This window comes from Styela clava, chromosome 8 (genome assembly GCF_964204865.1).
Source record: "Styela clava chromosome 8, kaStyClav1.hap1.2, whole genome shotgun sequence".
In the NCBI taxonomy this organism is placed as follows: Eukaryota; Metazoa; Chordata; class Ascidiacea; order Stolidobranchia; family Styelidae; genus Styela; species Styela clava.
The window spans coordinates 16,131,302-16,152,251 of NC_135257.1; the positions used below are offsets into that span (position 1 = coordinate 16,131,302).

General features: G+C 32.5%; 1 protein-coding gene across 1 annotated transcript; it reads left to right on the forward strand.

Moving 5' to 3' along the window:
* On the forward strand, positions 1–20,004 carry LOC120345948 (uncharacterized). The gene is made up of 10 exons (XM_039415555.2): positions 1–125; positions 373–501; positions 2,858–3,021; positions 3,463–3,559; positions 3,940–4,031; positions 5,748–5,869; positions 11,987–12,136; positions 13,715–13,921; positions 16,391–16,583; positions 17,038–20,004. Exons 1-10 carry the CDS (start codon positions 24–26, stop codon positions 17,216–17,218), a joined length of 1,437 nt encoding a protein of 478 aa, XP_039271489.2. The 5' UTR covers positions 1–23; the 3' UTR covers positions 17,219–20,004.
* The last annotated feature ends 946 nt before the right edge of the window (positions 20,005–20,950 follow it).

Below are 20,950 nucleotides of genomic sequence, written 5' to 3' on the forward strand. Positions count from 1 at the left end.
AACTAGAAATAAGATCAATAAAAATGAGCGAAAACGGACACGATAAAGACGGTCATGGCGATTCCATGGAGTTAATGGAAAAACAAAATAATGGAGTCAAATATAAAAGACCATCTTTTGAAGAGGTGAGCCATGTTTTAAGTTTTTCAATTGAACCTATTAGCCACGAATGTATTATTTCCTACATATGATTTGCCCCAGCGGGGTCACGAGGGTTAAGATTGCAAGCCCACCAAAAATTGTGAATTGTAAGTTATTCATATCATCGTTTTCTTTTGAATTAAAAAATTTTAGCTTCAAGAAAATAGTATTTTTGTGTCCACATTTCACACATGTAGAGCATTTATTATCCGTACTTTTATTATGCTTCAGGATGAACCTCCTCCTGCAGTCAAAAAACTCTCGGGATTGACTGTGGTAACAGCTGTTCTCTTTATCACTGGTGAAATGACGGGAAGTGGTGTATTGGCGTTGCCGAAAGCCGTGAAAGACGCTGGATGGGTGGGTACTGAACGTTGAGATTTGACAATATAAAACCTAATTTAACAGAACTTGTTAATAGACTGCCTTTTTGTGTACCAAATTCAAGTTTCATCCTAAATATACAACACTGGCCCAAACCAAATTCGAATTATTCGAATTTCATGGGTTCAAAAGTTCAGAATCCAAAATATCCTGATTTCATTAATCAGTTTTCATTAATTTGACACCACATGTTATCTAATTTCAAATTGGTGGCTTAAAAAGTTTTGGGCAATCTATCTCTTTTATGATTGTAAATTCGAACCTGTTTACCCAATCCTTACGTTTATGATTCTGATCTACCAAGTAGAGGTAGAAATTAAAACATCATCTATATATTATTTATATATTATATTTTATTAGCGTGTTCCATATTAGATAAATTTTGACAATAGCTTGATTTTTGAAAACTACTCAAGATGTTTACTCTCTGATATTGCAATGTAAAATTTACTTTTTCAACTTCTTATGTGTGTTATTGGTGATAGGGACCACACACATTCGCGAGATAAAATTTTTGAGAGTTACAACAATAATTGTTTAAAATTTTCTCATTACTTTGTTTATTAATTTTATTACAAAATAAGTGGGCGCGTGTGCCGAAAATGTTATCCTTTATTCGTGTCGAATCAGTGATATTTACGAGCGTTCTAAATTTAATTTTATTAATCCGTAATGGGGTTTGGAATAGACACTCCCTTGTTCGGGTAAAATTGTAGCCAAAGAAGTTTTTGTGTGAAACAGGGCGCATAGATTAGTGCGCTAACAGATTCTAAAAATGAACCCTTACAACTTGGCTAGTTGTCGTACAATGGTGATTTTTAAATGATTATGTTGTTTGCTTCAATATTACTGAGAACTCAACGAATAAAACAGAAGATAGCTACTCTAATCACATGACTGAGTCTACAAAACTTGACAAAACTAATTAATTTCTCATTATCGAAGAGTTTTTTCATGAGTTTTTGGACGATAGTTAACTTTTAACACTTAATGTTCAAGTTAATATTTTTGCTTTGAATTAAAGTTTACTGTCTCAAAAACTTTTGTGCTAGAGATCGATCAGGAAGATATAGTGCTGGATTCATTCATTAATATCTTCTTATTTTGATAATTCTATAAAACTGGAGTCTTTAGGACTTTAAAAACAATTAGTTTATAGTATATAATGCTTTGGGTAAAACTATCATTCATATGCCGTTTTGTTATCTTCACGGTCTATTGTCATTTAAAGTTATTTTGATTTGCATGCAGTTCAAACAAAACTTATCGGAATCTTGCTAAGATCACGTCGCAATTTGATGAAACGCTGACCACCACAACTCGAAATTAAATTGGGCGATCACAAACAAAGTCGTAAACAATTGGAGAAACTCAAACAGATAATTTCGTTTGTCATCTTGACAGCGCGTGTGATCAGCCCAATAAACATGATGATTTATATTTATTATAGTTTTTTTCACAAAATTTGTGTTTGCTGAATTTATACTTCAGCTCGAGCTTGTCTTAGATATTTCTGGACGAATTGTAACTTTGATTCAATGAGGAATTTTCCAGTTTCCTTTGAAGAAATTCTAACATTAGCTACATTATTAGAGGATATCAAGTTAAATTGTAATCTTGCGTAACTAAAACTTTTTACCGTAACGTGAACAGTAACAATATAATTGCGGTTAGTCATTCAATTGGGCATAAGACGTTCATGGATCATTGCAAAGGCCCAGGCCATCTAGGGTGTATATGTAGCATTGAAGTATTTCTCACCGGATATAATTAAAAGCTACTACAGGTAGAATTCACCGATTATTGTATTTTTATGAATGTCTCGTCTCTCTTTTTATGAACTAGCGTCTCGCTGCGGTTTTCAGCATAATAGTGCTTTGTGTACACTATAAATTAGGAACGCTGTAAAATGCATACATTGAAATTTTCTCACGTATTCTTTATTAATATGTGATATGCAAACTTTTGGTAACTATACTGGAATGCTATTTTTGTGTGTTCTGTGTTTGTTTTATTATGTGCTATGGTTCACCATTGTCATTGTCGCCATTAAAATACACAACTAGATTAAGTATTTCGCTGCATAATTGAAGCGTGTTATCATTAACATCTTTTTACAAAATAAATATAATAAAATATAATTGTAAACGAAGTAATTATAGAAAAACGCGGACTGTTCCTTGGAGCATAATTTAAATCTAGTTTTGGACCGGGGAACCTGTTACTGTTTGGTATAAATGTTTGAACTTTGAAGGCCAAGCCAAAAACGTTAAGTTTTTTTTTCATAATTACTCTGTGCAATTCATAGATTTCCATAATTTTATATTTTCAGATCGGTATATTTCTGATATTCATGTGTGCCGGAATTTCCTCGTTCACTGGATCAGTTTTGGGAAGATGTTGGGCTGCGATTATAAGAAACAGACCTGAGCTTGGTCGCCATTGTCAAGATCCGTATCCGACTATAGGAATGGAAGCTTTCGGAAAAGTTGGGAGGTAATATTTACTGAATTGAATCGCTGGAGAGCCTAGGCTTCAAGCCAAGACGTCATTCTCTCAGTCAGTAAAGTTACAGATTTGCAACCAATGGATTACTAACTTGTAACATCTTTTGCTAACATTATGCCAATATGACATTATCTAAATTGAACCTGTATTGCGGAGTAATCAAGTTTTTTAATCGGTGCACACTAAACAAAATATTTAAAAGTGGCTTTAAGTTGTAAGATTCCATCAGCGCGTTTTTTGCACGTGTAGAACGTTTTCATTGGTCGACGGAAAAGTACGACGGCACACGCCCATTTGCGTCTGTGTCGCCTGATAGCTTGACATATATCGAATGACAACTTGCGCGAGGTTAACTCCGATCATACATTTATTTATAACACAAAAGCTTTTCCATTGGCCCTATATATTACCGCTTTGTTTTGTTTTCAGAATAATTGTCAACATTTCTGTGTATTTTACATTATATGGTGTGTGCGTAGTCCTGCTTCTCATTGCATCTGGAAACATACAAGGACTTTTATTCCAGGTGGGCGGTCATCGTTTTCTATGACCTTTTATGACCTATCTCTATAGACTTTTGTATTTATATGTATGTAAATAAATAAGGATCAACTTAATAGGACATGGTGTCAAATACCACCATAGTGTTCCGTTCACAACCCTGAGTTTTGTATTAATTAACTTCCGAACATATTACACCACAATTATTAAAGGACTCAACTTGTCAGTTTAATAGGGCTCCATATGTGACCATATATCAAATCAATTCGCGTAAAAAATGTAAATTTTTCTATTCGACTTAGAATCAATATTTTTTATTTGGCAGCATTCTTATTATTCTCATGTGTGTTACTGTTTTGTCATGGATGATTAATTTTTTTTAAATTTATATTTATTGGAAATTAGGTGAATGTCGATATGTCTCTATGTTACTGGGTTATGATAATTGGAGGAATATTAGCTCCGTTCTGTTGGATGAGCAGTCCGAAAGATTTTTGGTGAGATCAAAAGAAATTTTTATTTTTATTTTTGTGGCAGGTATTCAACACTGGTGGCATCTATTATACTTACAAACAAATTTTTTCCTCATATGTCGTCTTCCGGCTCCTCAAAGAAAAGATTCAGAAAATTAAATTATGGCGTCGCCATGTAAAGCCCATACTAAAACCAAGGAAAACTATTGCTCTGTATAAATATGTGAACATGTTGTACGCTCGCGCTAAAATAATTGCTTTCAACGAGCTTCGATATTTCCGTTTTCTGAAAACCTTCAAACCAATAATATTCATCATGATTGGATTCGGTCATTTATTTCTCATGGCGATACTGTATTTAAATCAATAGATGGCGCTTTTATGTCACTGTTAGCGTTCAGACGAAAAACTGCAAATACATTGAATTGAACAGGAAAAACGATTCATGCGTGTCACAAATATATAAGTAAACACACGTTCAACTTGATGAATGGGTGTGACAAACTTACTCTACACTAAACAAAGATCTTATCAGACATGATAACATAGCGTGATATAATGCAGACTGAATTTGAGAACGACGTGTATATTTGAACTCGAATATAGAAGATTATAACTTTAATGTTGGACATTGACATTGTGATACATATACATTCAAAATAATTTATAACGATTTGGCCGCTTATACGGTATAATTGACAGTGAGTGACAAAAAAGTCTTCATTCTCATGATAGAATCAACTTGGTTAGTTTGGTAATGGTGTTATCGTGGTATCTTATAGGAAAAATGGCTCTGAAAATATATTACTAATTTTTGTGCCTCACAATTTCTGCAAGAAAACAAATCAGTGTGATCACTGATCAGACTAATGCGGTTTGTTGACAAATCTCTCTCTGACACGGTCATGAATCGAATGCCAAGTTGTAAACTCGAATCAGGAATTTTTTCTTTCAAGCTCTGGAAAGTTGAAGTGAAATATTTAAATTATCATTGAACAACGTATCAATGTTTACTATCTATTCTATAAATGGATTCACTTTGATTACGTTCCATAAACTCTGCTTCCTTGAATTAGTTGAGTCAACTCTTAATTATGCATCATTAAACTATTGAAAATGATATTATTTTAAAATGATAGGGATACAATTTTAATCTATTCACCAAATATCTTAAATTATAAATAACCCAATAAAACCAAAACTTTGCGAATTGTTTTGAAATTTATCTTAGTTGTAAATTCCACTCGTAAAAACCAAAACGTTCTTTATTTAGTAATCTTGAATGTATTAAAAAAAGGAACGGTGCCACGGCTCTCTTTTTAGCCAGAAGTGAGACAATATTCGCACGTATTTGGCCACACCTTAAAAACCGATTCTTGATCAAAAACAGACTCAAGTTATCTCCCAATCTGGACGAATCTTTAAAAATGCGCCAAGCCATATGTTGGCTTATGTTGTCACAGTTGTACTCTGAAAGTTCGTATGGTAACATTTTCTCTTCGATCATGACATTTTTTTGCGACGTCTCGATCGTGTTTGGGCGTCGTGCCAGTATTTTAAGGAATGGAATTCCCACTATGGCTTAATTTAAAAAACTGTAACTGTTTCTTGGTAATTAAAACAGTGAAATTATAGTAAAGTTGTACTACGTGCACAACAACAGCCGTTTACAAGCTAGGTTCATATATGTCCCGCTCATGTTAGTTTAATTCGAAATTTTAACGTAAATTTCATTTTTAGGCCAATTGCTCTTGGTGCAACCTTAACAACGGCTGTGGCATGTGTGCTGATTTGTATTCAAGCCATTATGGACATTGAACGCGCGAAAAACGAGACTGAAGCCTATTACACAGCGCATCCAGGTATAGATATTCTGTAGATAGCATCACTATAATAATTGTACGCCCAAAATCGAAATTTTGTTCATTAGTTTTCTGTTACACATTCAAATATAAAAAGCCTCCGATTTAATCATGTAGCAATCTCACAGACTGATCGCCAAAAATGTGTCAGATGCATAAGGATGTTAATTTAATTATTTTTACACCCGAAAAATAAAAAATAAAATCTATTAATTCATATGTTTATATTTTTGGATCAAATCATTAATTCATTTTTGTTATGTCTCCGCCTCGCCTAATGAATTGTTATCATTTATGTTCCAAGAATTTACTCAATTATATTTAGCGAACTTTTTTCTTTTTTAACTTTTTGAACCAATTAGGAAGGAAATAGATTCTGATATATATTAATTGCTTTTTGCTTAATATGTATATCTTTCACAATTTGAAATCAATTATGTTAACCGTAATGTGTTTCGGATCTATGAACCGGTAAATTAATTCTCCAAGTCTTATAGTTTGCAAATTTACGACTAATGAGGCAAATTCAAAACATCGTCCAATAATTAATCAATCACCACACCGTTACTGGAACCATTTGACAAGTTGCGTTTCAAAACTGCTATGAATGGCGAATTATATGAATTGTTTCATCGTAATTGTAAGAAAAATGCACTTCCATAATTTTTACATTCAGTCAGACTAAATCTAGTGATTCACCATTTATATCGGAGGGAGCCTTAATTTTGACGTTTGTACATCAGCTTTGGATTGATTGAACTACGTACTTCACTGAATCATCACTGAAACATAAATTAGTAGACTCACTGACGTCAAATGCCATGGATAGAATTTAAGGAGAGAATATGCCTTTAACAATAATTTCTGGTGTTTTAAAGGTGCATTATTGGAGGGCAAAATCCTCACTGGCATTTATTTCGTGCCAAAATATGGACAATTGTACATTTAGGTCTGGTATAAATAGACAACGTATTTTCTGAAAATGTTAAAATAAAAATAACATATCATGCCACATACGAAGGTGAAACGTATCAGGGTGGTGGTTATGCTTTTCATCGTATTTGAATAAAATTTCAATTCAACCTCCAGACGGTAAGTTACAGAGTATTGAATGGAAAGCAAAAATAAAATAAAAAAATTTGAACGTGATAAGCCATTGACATATAATGGAATAAGTTAGTCTGACTTTTTCAAAGAAAAGTTCTATATTCTGATCAAGTTAATATATCATACGTGAATTTATATTATGCAATATTAACATTGTTTTAGTTGAAATTTTCAACATTAAAAACGGACTTTCATGAACTCGAAATTAAAAATGAAATCGTTGCCGTTTCGTTGAAAGCTGCCACATTTTCTTTTTATCTTTCATAAGATCTGTGAAATGTCGTAAATTCCATATCAGATGACTCTCATGACCATTGCCTTACCGAAGTTATTATAGAGAAAAAAATCACGCATTATTTAATGCATGAATGAGGATTCCATATGAATCGTTCAAACTGCTATTTCGTTATGCCCTAATCTCTCCATTTTCTGCAAAATCACTGTGATCAGTCATGGGTGTCATTTCCAAACAAAATTAATATCAATTCAATACTTGAACTTTGAGTCAAAGAGGCGCACCAGTGTAAATGAAATTGTATGTTCGAATCGAAAATTTTGGGGAATTTCTTTTCTATTTTCTTGTCTGAAAATTATAACAATAGTGTGTAAGCTATTAATATGTAATGATATGTAAGTTTTGTATCGCCATTCCAAGCATATTCAAAATGGAATTGCCTAACTCAAAAATGCACGAGGGATAACATTGAGAAAATTGTAGAAAATGTCAGAAGTATTTCCTTAAATACAAATAAACTCAAGAAAATAGTTGGGTACTCCCGTAGTGTGTGTATCAGGTTAGGGTTAGACCATAATTTCATTTCGATTTTACTTATTTTAATTTCATTACGAGTTCGGGGACTGTCTGTGTTAGCCAAGTAAATACAACCCCGTCCATATGCTTCAGTTTCTTTACACAACTTGATGTAAAATAGGCGTAAATTAGTTAAATCCATATTAGTACATACACTTCTGAAAATCCATAGTTTGTGCATATGTATTTGTTCAAATACACATTGCCGGTTCCACAATAACTTTCTGGCTTATGGTAAATTGGATGGCAGTTCCACCAGACAAATTGGCGTAAGATATTTCAAAACTAATTGCATAAAATTAACTATGAACAAATCTGACTAGTTGGTAAAATTGTAAATTACATAGTTGAACAAATTCCAATTTATTTACTACAGTAACTGCTAACGAGTTTCGTTGTAACATTTTTTTTGCAAATTCCACCCCGCTGCAATTTATCACGATTATGTAATTTCATTCAAAATGCAAATGGCTGCAAACTTTTCCATGACATTAGCATATAACATGATCATTAATTAGTCTTTTTTATTTAAACTCTGCCAAATATCAATATTGATCAATAAATGACAAGTAATGGTTCAGATTTAGACATTGCTACAAAGGTATATCTAACATATTGACAGTAGAAACACAGTTATAAATTTAAAACAGAATTGAATAAATGAAAACGTACTGTTTCTTATCTATCAGCATGAATACTGAAGCATGGTTTAAATTTAAAGTTAGTAATCGATATTTAATTCTTTTTCAAATACAAAGAATGCCTTTATTGCATTCTTCTATTAGATAAAATTTCGAACTCTAACGTAAAATTGGAAAAGTGCCCACAGTTTTTAAAAGTACGATGAGTACGCTTCAATCATTTTTATTTTTGAACTTGACCTTATTTGTACATATATATTTATAGAATCTTTTTTTATAATTTTTCATTAATGCTAGTCTGATTGATATTCAAATGAACGGATTGATTGAATAGAGAATGCAAAAGGAACAAACACGTTTGTCAGTATGAATCGTAAAAAAAAATCAAAGTGAATTTAGATAAACCTACATGATATGACATTGTCACAAAATTGTTTGTAGGCTAGCAGCCATACATAAACTATTTCAAGTGAACGTGCCTTACTAGCGGGGACACTGAAGGTCGTGACCTTTTTTTATAAATGTTTTTATGCTAATTTCCACCTTTTCAACTTTCATATCCACATTCAATGACCCAACAAAACACTAGGGGGATATTAAGTTAAAAAACTTGAATCTTGCTGTTAGAATATGACTCATGCAATAATTCAGAATAAATTATTTAATAATTATAAGATGCGTAAAATACGATTCTATGTGCTTCAAAATATCGGTTATTGCTACAAACCTTCGTATTTCGCAGAATTTGCAATTTTTCTCAACGTGTAGTTAACAAAACCCTATTATGTGTTTATTATAATAAAATATATAGGTATTTCTATGCCCCAAACATGGATATAAATTTAAAATATCCAAAACAATATTTGATATTATCTTTTTCGTAGTAAGGTAGTAGTACAAGTTTGTACAACAATACGTTTACAATTAAGTACAGATACAAGCGTAGACAGTAACTCTGTCGTTTCATAGCGTTTGTACTTCTAATACAAGCTTGGTTTTACACAAACAAAGACATATTTTGTTTGTTATATCTGCAAATATTATTCTCGCCATCTCAACCATATTATGAGAACTAAACATATTGAGTGAATTTACTGTGGTTTCATCATCATGCAAAATTACGAAGAAATTTAGTTAGTTTCATTTCACCCCAGTATGTGATTATTATTGTACAGTCATACTTGATCAGAAGCTAGCTTCAGTGTGTCACATATTAAACCTTAGTTGATGATAAAGGTGATTTATTGACGATTTTCACGATCTTTACAGTAGTAATAGTATTGCATAATATTTGTTTGTCTTGCTTCGGTACACACGATATATGTCTTACGACAATACATGTCCTTCTTTTTATCACGGCCCACTATTTTAGGCACTCTTTGTAATTCTATCATGCAGCTAAACAACGATTTTCGGCGCTCCAGAAGTGTGTGTACCAATATGGAGGTAACTAATTTTGTTCGCCTATTTCACATCAAGTTTTTAAAGTGTCTGAAGCCTACAGGCAGGGGGGTATTCACTTGGCTAACACAGACAGTCCCCGAACACGTAATAGAACCAAAATCGGAGTAAAATTATTGCCTAGCCCTAACCTGGTACACATACTTCGGGAGTACCGATATTCATATGAATATATTGTTATATTAATTAAGGTGTGGCGAATTTAACGGCGACGCATTTGTAACAATCTTGTTGATTTACTACTTTGGCAGATGTCATAAATCAAACATGATCTGCAAGATTGCTTGGCGCGGGGAAAGACTGTTGCTTGCTCGCCTCTGCGACTTGCTGTACATACAATCTTCATAAAGCCAATGACCGCATGCTTTTTTTTCTATTTATTTACATAAAATGATATAGGAAGTTGAAATCGCTTGCAAAGCATATTTTAATTGCATCATACATAAGAACCCTATATGATAATTATAAATTTTGCGTAAAGCGGTACATCTTGATCTTGACGGCGCACAAGTTTCCACCTTCACCGTTATCCTCATGTAGTGTTCCCTTTGTGAGAAACTACTTTGCCGCTGCGTGCTGATCGAGTGAGATCGAGCTATAACATTTATCGTATGTTTTGGCAAAAAGATTACTCATTGTTTTGGTCTGTGTGTGACGGCATTCCGGGAAGGATTCTTGGCAAAATCAATGCATTGTTTGCGTTGGCAAGACGCTTAAGTTGACATTAATTTTTCAAAGTATAATGTATCGGAATCTTCCATAATTAGACATATTCATTCAAATATTATTGCAACCATAACAATAAATTTAAGTAAAGTAAACGAGTTTATAGGACATTTTAAATTTTGTGATGTGCGACAAGAAGTTTCTGCACCTGTTCAATAATATTTGAGACCCAGAAGTTCATCGGGTTCACCCATGTGTGTTAATGTGATCAATCAAGGAAAATGAAATGATTGATTTTGCGAATTACTGGAGTTGCCCATTATCAAGCCCAGTTTGCTAAAATCTTCCAACAGTATTTACAATTTATTCAACAATAATACTTGTTGTTGAAGAAAAAATCAAACCGTGAGGCATAAGGTCCGAATGTCATCTGAAAATAATGATTACAATAATATTTAAAAATATTTTGAAAGCGTATACATTGTACACTCCAAAAGATACACTGCAAAACAAGAGTACTTTTACTACTTTTTTTGAACAATGCAAGATACAATGATGTATTCAATAGAAATCAAATCTAGCAAGGTTTTTAATGGACTGTCCAACTTAGCCGAACAAACTTTTAACTGAAAATTCACTGCTTTAAACATAGACCTAACAAAAATTGCTATTTTAGAAAAACCGCAAATGTCATTTCTAATCCATTAGAGCCACACATTCATGTATCAATTTCAAATAAGACATTTCAATTTTAATTTAAACTATCCTAACTTTGAGAGATGGTACAAAAATCAATAGTTTCAACAGCATTTTATAGTACGTTTAAATGAGTTGAAAGGGTTCTTAAACATATGCACAAGTGCTTTTAGGCAGTGTTGAATATCGTCAGAGTTTTAGATGACCAAATTAAGTAATAGAACAATTTAAAACCGTTTTTTACAAACTGCATAATATAAATTTCGTGATTGCTTGATTTGAATTTAAAATTTCCTTGCAAGCCTCCTAATTTTACGTCACAAATCTTAAAATAGCGAATTGTGACGTCACAATATTGATTTTAGTAACTAATGATTCTTAATTAGCTTCTGTCCAAACTATTTCCATGATTACGTAAACAGAGTTATACTGCAGTTTCGACTCGCTTCTTTCATTCAACTTACCTAAAGTCGATCCATTATGTGTTTTTGAGTTTTCCCTAAGCAAGATCAACGTATAAATGAATAGTATCATAATAATTATAAAACTGCATTTGAAGAATCTGCAATTTATTTCTTGCACATTTTCAGCACAGATAGTAATATTGTTTCAATACCCAAATATTGTCATAATTAATTGTACGTAATAGTAATATTTCAACTTATAAATTTAGAATAAAAACACGGCTTATCAAATCAAAACTGAATTTAAGCTAACAATTTTTCTTATTTCTAGATCATGTATTCCATCGAGGATTTGACGAATTCTTCTTGGCGTTTGGAATGATTTTGTTTTGCTTTGGTGGTATGGCTGCATTCCCCACAATTCAGGCTGATATGAGAAATCCCGAAAAATTTCCGAAAACTGTATTGATCGCAATGTCATGTGGGTATCATACTTCTTTTTTTTCAACAAACAGACTTCAAAAATAGTTGTATTATATCACTACCGCAGTTTTTATGAATCCCAGTATTCAATTTTTATGGGATATTCATATAATTTAGTTATTTATATATATTTTTTAAATTTTTTTTAGTTGCAAAACAATAGGCATTTTAATGTATAATTTGTTTGGAGCTTTCATTTGTAAGGTTAAAGCCTCAACCCGTGACAAGGTCCTGTCCGACATTCATAACTAGACTACGAGTTTCAAAATATAAATGTTCCCTTGTTCAGTATAGCCTACTAGATTTTAATTTTAGTTGGGTGGTGAATTCTTAAAACCTGACTGATCGGAGTTCGATTCGAAGCCTTAATATGCGCCATAGCTGTGCCAGGCAATTTTCATTTATTGCTTTGCGTTTACTCACACCCTTTTTTTTCTCATGTTATTCTACTTCAGAGCTCTTGGCGATGAAGACATAGGGTGGTGTCATGTTATAATTTCGCGAATATAACTGTTTGGAATTCCGTTAAAAATTATTATCAATTCAAGAATAAATGTTAATTGAAAACGCAAAATGTGTTTGTTTATTTGTTTTAATATTCAGTAATATATGTTTATATTTTTGTCCGAACCATATATTATTATAAGGTTGTGGTATATGTGGGTGGTATTACTTTTGCATAAAAGCATATAAGCGCTAACGCGAATTTTCCCATGTGAATTTCTGTCTAATGATTGATATGAACAGATCTTCACGCTAACTAAACCATAATTTATGTAATTGTGGTGTACAACTTATCTATATTACAAGTTAATTTTGTGCATAAATGTGTAAAATTTCTTTTTTTTTTACAAAAAATGAAGATGCAATCATCCATTTATGGCCAAACCTTGTTCTCCTCCTTGAAGATACCCAGCTATTCAATGTCAGTCACCCATATGCAAACAAAATGGCTCATTAATAACAAATGACTTCCACTCCTTGTGTCAAAGTTTGCAATAACATATAAACAAATGTTGCGGGTATACTTGGGTATGTCCTCCATGGTATGTTTGTTTGACATAAATCGGTTAAGTGGGTTCAAGCCAAAAATAATATTAATAATATATTGAATTCGTTCTTTAATATGAATTTTATTTAATTTCGGGTATTTAATATGTATTTGTGATATTAGTTCCTAGATTGTGTATATTAAACACAATATATATATAATATGTCTTTTCATTTTTTTACATTTTTAGGAAATCATTTTGTTAAAAGATGGCGCACAAAATTTTAACTAAAGTTTTTACTTTTAAATTCGTTTTAAAAACATGTGAACGTATTCACTGTTTATGAAATGTTGTTTGTCAGACTCCAAACATGGCGTAGGAACATAAAAAGTTACGGAGATTTAAATAAAATGGTTCTTTCGAATTTGTAATACCTTGGAAGACGGGTCGTGTTTACCTTTGTAATAACGAACACTTAAACATCTTCTATAGATTTTTGCTTGAATGAAAAATGAGAATCTTCTAATAATTTTCAAAATGAAGTATTTCAAATTTACTAATTGTTTTACTATATACTATTCCAGGCATATTATGTATGTACATCCCCGTGGGAGCAATTGGATTCGGTGTGTATGGAGATTTTGTCGCAGACAATATATTTGATTCTCTGACTCCGGGACCTCTTCAGATCACTGCTTCAATTCTCATTACTATGCATCTTACATTCGCTTACGTTATCATACAAAATCCTCTAAGCCAAGTATTGGAAATGCCGCTGAATGTGCCTGACAGTAAGTTAGACGTGAATGACGATAAAGTGTTTGTGTGTATATTAGTCTCAATCTAACTCGTTTGAGTAATTTATTCTATATGCATGACGAGAAAAGGTAGACGTTTTTTACATTTTTCAATTACAGGGATATTATTTTATGAAACTCATCTCTAAGCGAGGTCGCATCAACTCGTTAAAAAGTGCAAGAACTCGGTACGGGTGTAGTTTCAAGCTATCAATGACATGCCAATACGATTTTTCAAGCATAGAATAATACATCTAATAATGCGAACGGTTTCAAAGCCTAGATGACACCATGTCGGGTCAATTGATATTTAAATACAAGTATTAATTGATTTACTAAAGATATACAATATTCTATTTTTAATATTTGAATTATCGCCCAAATATTGGATGCACTGAAAACAGAATTTACCCCCTCTGATTCTCTGTCTAATTTGGATCATAATAATTTTTTTGTTGTACGTCCTACTCATTCTGTACGTCACCATTCAAGGGATTGGCGGTAATATTCATTGCGACATATTTTGTTTCTTTATTTTTACTTTGACGTAACGTATTGTTTAAAAATTCATCGACTATAAATATCATTTGCGAAAAAATGAAAATCTCAGTTTACGTTAGCAGGTCTTGTTTGTACGTACTTTTGCCAACTGTGAAATTGGATATCGATTTTGTGACATTAAAATCCACTCTAAAAACACAACACTTGCGCGTATATCTAACATAATCGTGTTATAAAAATATCATTCGAAACTGGACTTAGGTCACCGTGACAAATAACTGGAATTAACGTGACGCCAAGTACCTTGGAACCAATAATGTTGTAGACTGAAGATGACACCGTGTTCCGTGAGTTGGCATTTTACAAGACTGTCGGGCCGTTGCCAGAAAATAACTTTTCGAGTTAAAATCTTAACGTAACTAACGACGATTACTCAATTCTATTGATTGATCTTGAATCCCCTGATATTCAAATTCGCCTGCCGTCAAGTTTTTTGTTTCCTTTTTATCCTCTTTGACGACGGTCGTACAGTTGACCTCTTGTCGAGTCCCGCATAAATCGATATACAGTTGGTCTAATGTATGACGTCAGAGAACAACTTGCGTTTTATCTTGAAAAAAACACAACAGAAGACCTTAAACTGGAACTGTATAAAACATGATCCTTAATATAAAACGGACAACATCACTAGTATTAGTTTTATTCCATTAAAAATATAAAATATAGGTATGCACTACCGTGTTTCCCCGGGAATAAAACTGGGTCTTATTTCAATGTTCTTACGAAATATAACACTAGGGCTTATTTTCGGGTGATATTTCGCGGTATTAACTAGGTCTTATGTTAAGGGAGGGCTTATATTGAAATCCTTTTTAAAATTCAGGCTAGGTCTTATTTTCGGGGAAACACGGTATAGTGGTAATCTCGAACTTGGCTGCTGGGAAATGACGACACAATAATTACGTAGAATTATGTACTGACGAGGGAAGTTGTGAGTAAAAATTTGAAATCCCCGCTATAGCTTACGTGATGAAAGGCTGGATTACTACTTGCTTGACGAAGACAGTCAATCGAGTTCGCGTGCTCTGAGAACCATTACGAAACTACTTCCCGTGTAGAAAAATTTATCTTCAACCGGAACTATTTTGCCTCGTCAATTAGATAAATGTCCATAATGAACTCCGTTTAACATCGAAATTATTGAAAATACTTTATTATTATATTATTGTTATTAAATTATTATAAATTATGATCGGATGTTTATATCGAAATCTCATTGTTTCCTTTTATAAACTTTGGCAATATTGTAGATCGACCGGGCCGGGATTTCCGGATCATGTTCGGGTCAAATTTAACCTTTCATTGGAAACAAAACATAGTTCTAAGTCATCCATTTTGTGAAACAGATACAAATACAAGATACAGATACAGATACAAACAAAAAATATGAACACCATGAAAATATTTCGATTATTTAGATTCCCTCCTCCTGGTTCCCGAATAACTATTCTTTGATGTCGGTGTCTTTCGCGCCGGCAGAAGTGTTCTGAATCTGAGCTCAATTACCGTTCGTCTGAAGGATTTTTGGAACTTTTTGAAAAGGCTTTTACATTGCGTAGTTATCGATATGCCATATATATTTTACGCTTTCTCAAATATTCATTGATCCCATTTTCTGAATCGTAAACTTGTGTATTCAAATCACAAGGAAACAGTTTCAAGTTAAAGAAACAGTAGAATATAAATTTCTGCTTTATTCAAGTATTTTCGTAGATATAATATTTCATATCCATTTACCCTTTTCTATTATTATGAAGCTTGAAATTTGAGATTCCGTGGAAAAAAAGTACAGAATGCCACCAAATTATAATCGCACGTCTTTGTGACAGAACCCGTAACTGCTCCTTTACTTTATTTAGATTTATTTACTATCCAGCCTCAATAAAAATATTTATATTTTAGAATTTGGACTGAAACGAGTAGTTATCAGAAGCCTCATTACGATCTTCGTTATATTCACTGCTGAAACCTGCCCCAGATTTGGGCATATCCTGGCGTTGGTTGGGGGAAGTGCAGTCACCCTGAATACTTTCGTTTTCCCGTCGCTATTCTTCTGGAAATTAGGCAGAAGAACTGGCAAACCATGGAGTGCGTTGTGAGTATTTTAAATTATACAAAGCCTCAAACTAACAAAATATTTCCCTAATCACTCTGTCTTTATTTTGAACCTAAAAAGAAACCCCGTTTTAGTCGAGTCCATCTTGCTACATCTCTATATTCCAAGTCAATCATCATATCAATTGGCCAGAGAAACAGGGTCCCTCATTGACGAAAAACATTTTTATTATAATAATGTTTCTTCATCCTGACTGTAGCATTTTTTATACGTGCTTGATTATTGTTGTTGTTTTGGTATTTAGTCCATTTTGGTATTCAGAATTTGGTATTCCAACTCAAATATACATTTGATGTAAAATAAGCTGAAAGTTCTTTTTATTTAAATGTAATTACGGTCGTTGGTCGTTATTTAAGTGTTTTTGTGACGAAATTATATTTTTCAACGCTTCAAACTTACTGCACTATTTCATGGTGTTGTTCTTTTTTTTCAGAGAAATGCAAAGATGGGAGATTCCAGTTCATATACTCATCATAGTCATAGGAATTTTTGGAGGTTGCTCTGCTACATACGCCGCTATCAAAGCTATTATAGATCCTAACGCATTTGTACCACCTTGTTACGTCAATATAACAGCCGCTTCCGCCGCTGCTTCCGGGGGCGGAGGTCACTGAGAACATGGATGTTATAATCTGAAATAATAATTAAGTTGGGTTGAAAGTAATTTTATAATTCTGCAGTTTTGCCAATTTCTGTCGAATCTGTTTGTACTCTAAAGTGATCCTTTACATTTATAGGAATACATGGCAATTATTACAATCAAATTACTTTTAAACAAACGATGCCCTCGATAGCAACGTTTTGCCACTGATTTAGAGATTTAACAACCTTCAGAAACGCAGGTGCAGAGTTCAGATTCTAGCATAAAATTTTGAGACTGAAAAACCAAAATGAATAATATGTCTGCATTGTTAGTGAAAGTATCGTTAATTTAAAAAAGAATGAATAATATTACGACAAAGAAAAAAAAATTGAAGATTGAAGATTTTAATTGGATTCCAAACAATCTTTTGCATAGTTTAACCAACTGAAAAATCCATATTTATATTTAAAGAGAATTCAATTAATACTATCATAAATAATCGGACAGAGGCAAATTACCGTATTTCACTGAAACAAATGTCCTTATACGATCTTATAGATTTTCATATACATTGTCGGTGAACTAATATTTCAACATTTCAGACAAACCAAAAACAATTTTTGCAATTGAGATTTGAATAGTAATAATACTCGTTCTTTTTTTAGTCGCTTTTTTGGATATCTTTTCAAATATATTAAGTTATGCAGAAGCGGTCGTTTACGTGATACCTCGTGATTTAACCAGAGTTTACAAACGCGCCTATAAGTGCCATTCAGTTATGGGCTATATTACGGGATTTCGAACTTTTGATTTTATACCAAGTGTTGCACAGTTGCACGAATTTAATTTAACTACATGTATCCACTGAATGCTTCCAATAAGCATGGTGCATTTATACGAACACTGCAAAACTCATCGTTGACTCTAAGATGAGTCTAGTAACTACATAATTATGCTCGCCTACAGAATTTATATCTGTGTTAAGTGAGAATTGAATAACACCTCAATTTCATCTTTTTATGATCATGACATTAGTATAATTTTAATTTTAATTTATTGTTAGATATTACGTGTGCAAAATAGAAAATTACCATAGTTAAATATCGAATGAAATTTTTGAATATATTTTTCACTTTTTAACAATTAATCTCCATGATCGTCGAATATGTTTTGACGTACAGCGCTCGTTTACAGCTACTTACATATGCTGCGTGCCATTTTTTTTAAAGACGATTTTAGCAACAGAAATTAAAATTCTGGAATTTTATGACCTTCCTCATAATTTCCAAACCATGTAGCGCATTGAATAATTAGGAATTATTACATAACTTTATAAAGACCAGTGAAACCAATCGTTTTCTGTAATTGGGCTTCTAAATAGTGCCATTTGAATTTTGTAATTCTTTTTTTAATTTTAGTTGTGACGTCATACTGATGATGTCACAATGTGCCTTTGATTGTGTTCATATAACCAATTTGTTTTTTTACCACTAAAAAGACTATTTGTTTTTGCTAGCTTTATTAAAAGTTAGTCACTCAGACGTGTAAATCTGCCAAATTTATAAACTAGTTTATATTATTTTAAATGTAAATCCGACTTTAAAATGCATATCGAAAATTATTTGATGTTATTAGGAAAAATACATATGAGTATTTCAACAACCAAATAATGCCAAAAAAATAACATCTTTTACACGAACGTGTAACGATAGGAATTCTTCGTGATTCAAAAGTGAAGCTCCGATTCGATATATCATAAAATATTGATTGTTGATAATTAATATTCCTGACAGAATGTCATGCGAGTCATCAGAGTAAAACTATTTGAATTTTAATTATGAATTCACCTTTAAAAAATTCGTGCACGAACTGAAGTTTTCAGCCTCGATTCATCAAATTTGTTCAAACATGATAGATGCTCATTTTGTTCGACGCTTCTACAGTTTATACTTGATTCAATTCTAATTCTAATGTGAGGCTTCCATTGACTAAGTCGTTTGCTTTTCTGTGAACAAAATTTCTTTGTTTAAAAAATCACTTGCGTCAAGGTGCTGCATTTTAGCTTATACATAATTTGATAATTTCAATAAATTAACTCTGGTTGGATTAGCTGAATTTGCAACTAGTATAACGGACTGTTGATCGTGCGTTATTCTTTACCATAATATAATTTAGTTTACCACGATTTCTAATTTTTTAGGTGTTGTGTCCATTTTTAACTCAAATAAATTTTTTCATGACTTTTTCCGCCTGTAATATACTACCTATTGACACGTAGGGGTATTACCACATAATATATGGCTATGTGACCTCACACAGGGTAAAATGCAACTTATAAACCTAATAGAACAAAATTGAATCTTCTGCCATTTTCGTATACTATTTAAAGTTGTAGCTCGTATGTGCCATTAATTTTATTTTGAAAAGTCTTTTGTGTGCAAGATTTTTGGCTAAAATACCCATAAAAATGTGTTAAAAATATAAATCAATTTGTAAATTTCAATATATTACGTTAAAGATAATTTTGTATATACACCAACATTTTGTATTGAGAAATTTATTTCCAACTAGTGACTGGCAAATTACTAATGTATTGTGAAACACAGCAAAAATAATATTACGTATTTGAAATAGTATTTACATTCAGACATGACATTAGCTGATTTATATTCCATTAAGTCGCTTTACAATCGTGTTTTAATTCATTTCTAAACTTTTTCGAGAAAATATATTTCAGTATAATTTTTATTTCAATTGTGTAAGCATTTTCGTGTTTTATTTTTCCGAAGCAACTAGAAACAAACATTTTTTATAATAAACTGCTTATTTAATTGACATGACACTGCGTATGTGATTAGAACTGTTATGCGCTTTTAGGATCAATAACTTCCACAGATAGACAGCTTCTGAGGTCTCGTGACGCCAACATGCAAACGTCACGGAAATGATGCCATTTCGTGCCAGGACGACTGCCACACGTCCTACATTCGCATGTTACCTCTCTCGTCCAATCAGATTGGATTGCACAAAAGGTCTTCATCAACTCTTGGTGATGATGATGCGAATTTCGTGACCAGTAAGCTACGAATGATTTTTTCTTTTCCTTGTACTATTTGTCCATCAAAATCGTGTCACGGCGTTTTGGGATTTCAGTTTTGGAGAGAGTTGTTGCAGAGGACGCATTCGAACGCATTTAACGCTAGTCTGAGGTTACAAATGCTTTTCTGAAGCAATTTTCAGCAAGAAATAGACGATTGATAACTTGAAGATTTTTTCATTAGCTTTCCTGTGAAATATGACAGTCAATTAGCGCTTATAATAATTAGCAATACCTATTTATTTAGTGCGGAATGTCTGTTGATTTACAAACTTATAAGAGAACTTCTCACTTATGCCGGATGGTGATACGATAACATATGTTGCGTAGAATTGAAAAGATTGAAATATACCTCGAGGGAAAAGAGTTTCAAATGTGTGTAAATCATAAACAAATACAAATTCGGTAAAACAACATTTTTAATTCGGCATTCGGGTACTGTATTGACTGGACTGTTACTTTGAAATTGAAATACTATTTCGTGTTCAGCTTGGAAGTAAGGAATAGGCATTTGATAAAAAATGCAGATTTTTAGTTAGAAAGTCGAAGTTTTTCAGTAAAATTGTCTTATAGTAAAATTTGATATTCGGATTTGTTACCTCGTTTTGTTTATCTGTTGGATCGTCAATGCTGAGTGTCAGTCAACATCTTCATGATATTGATATG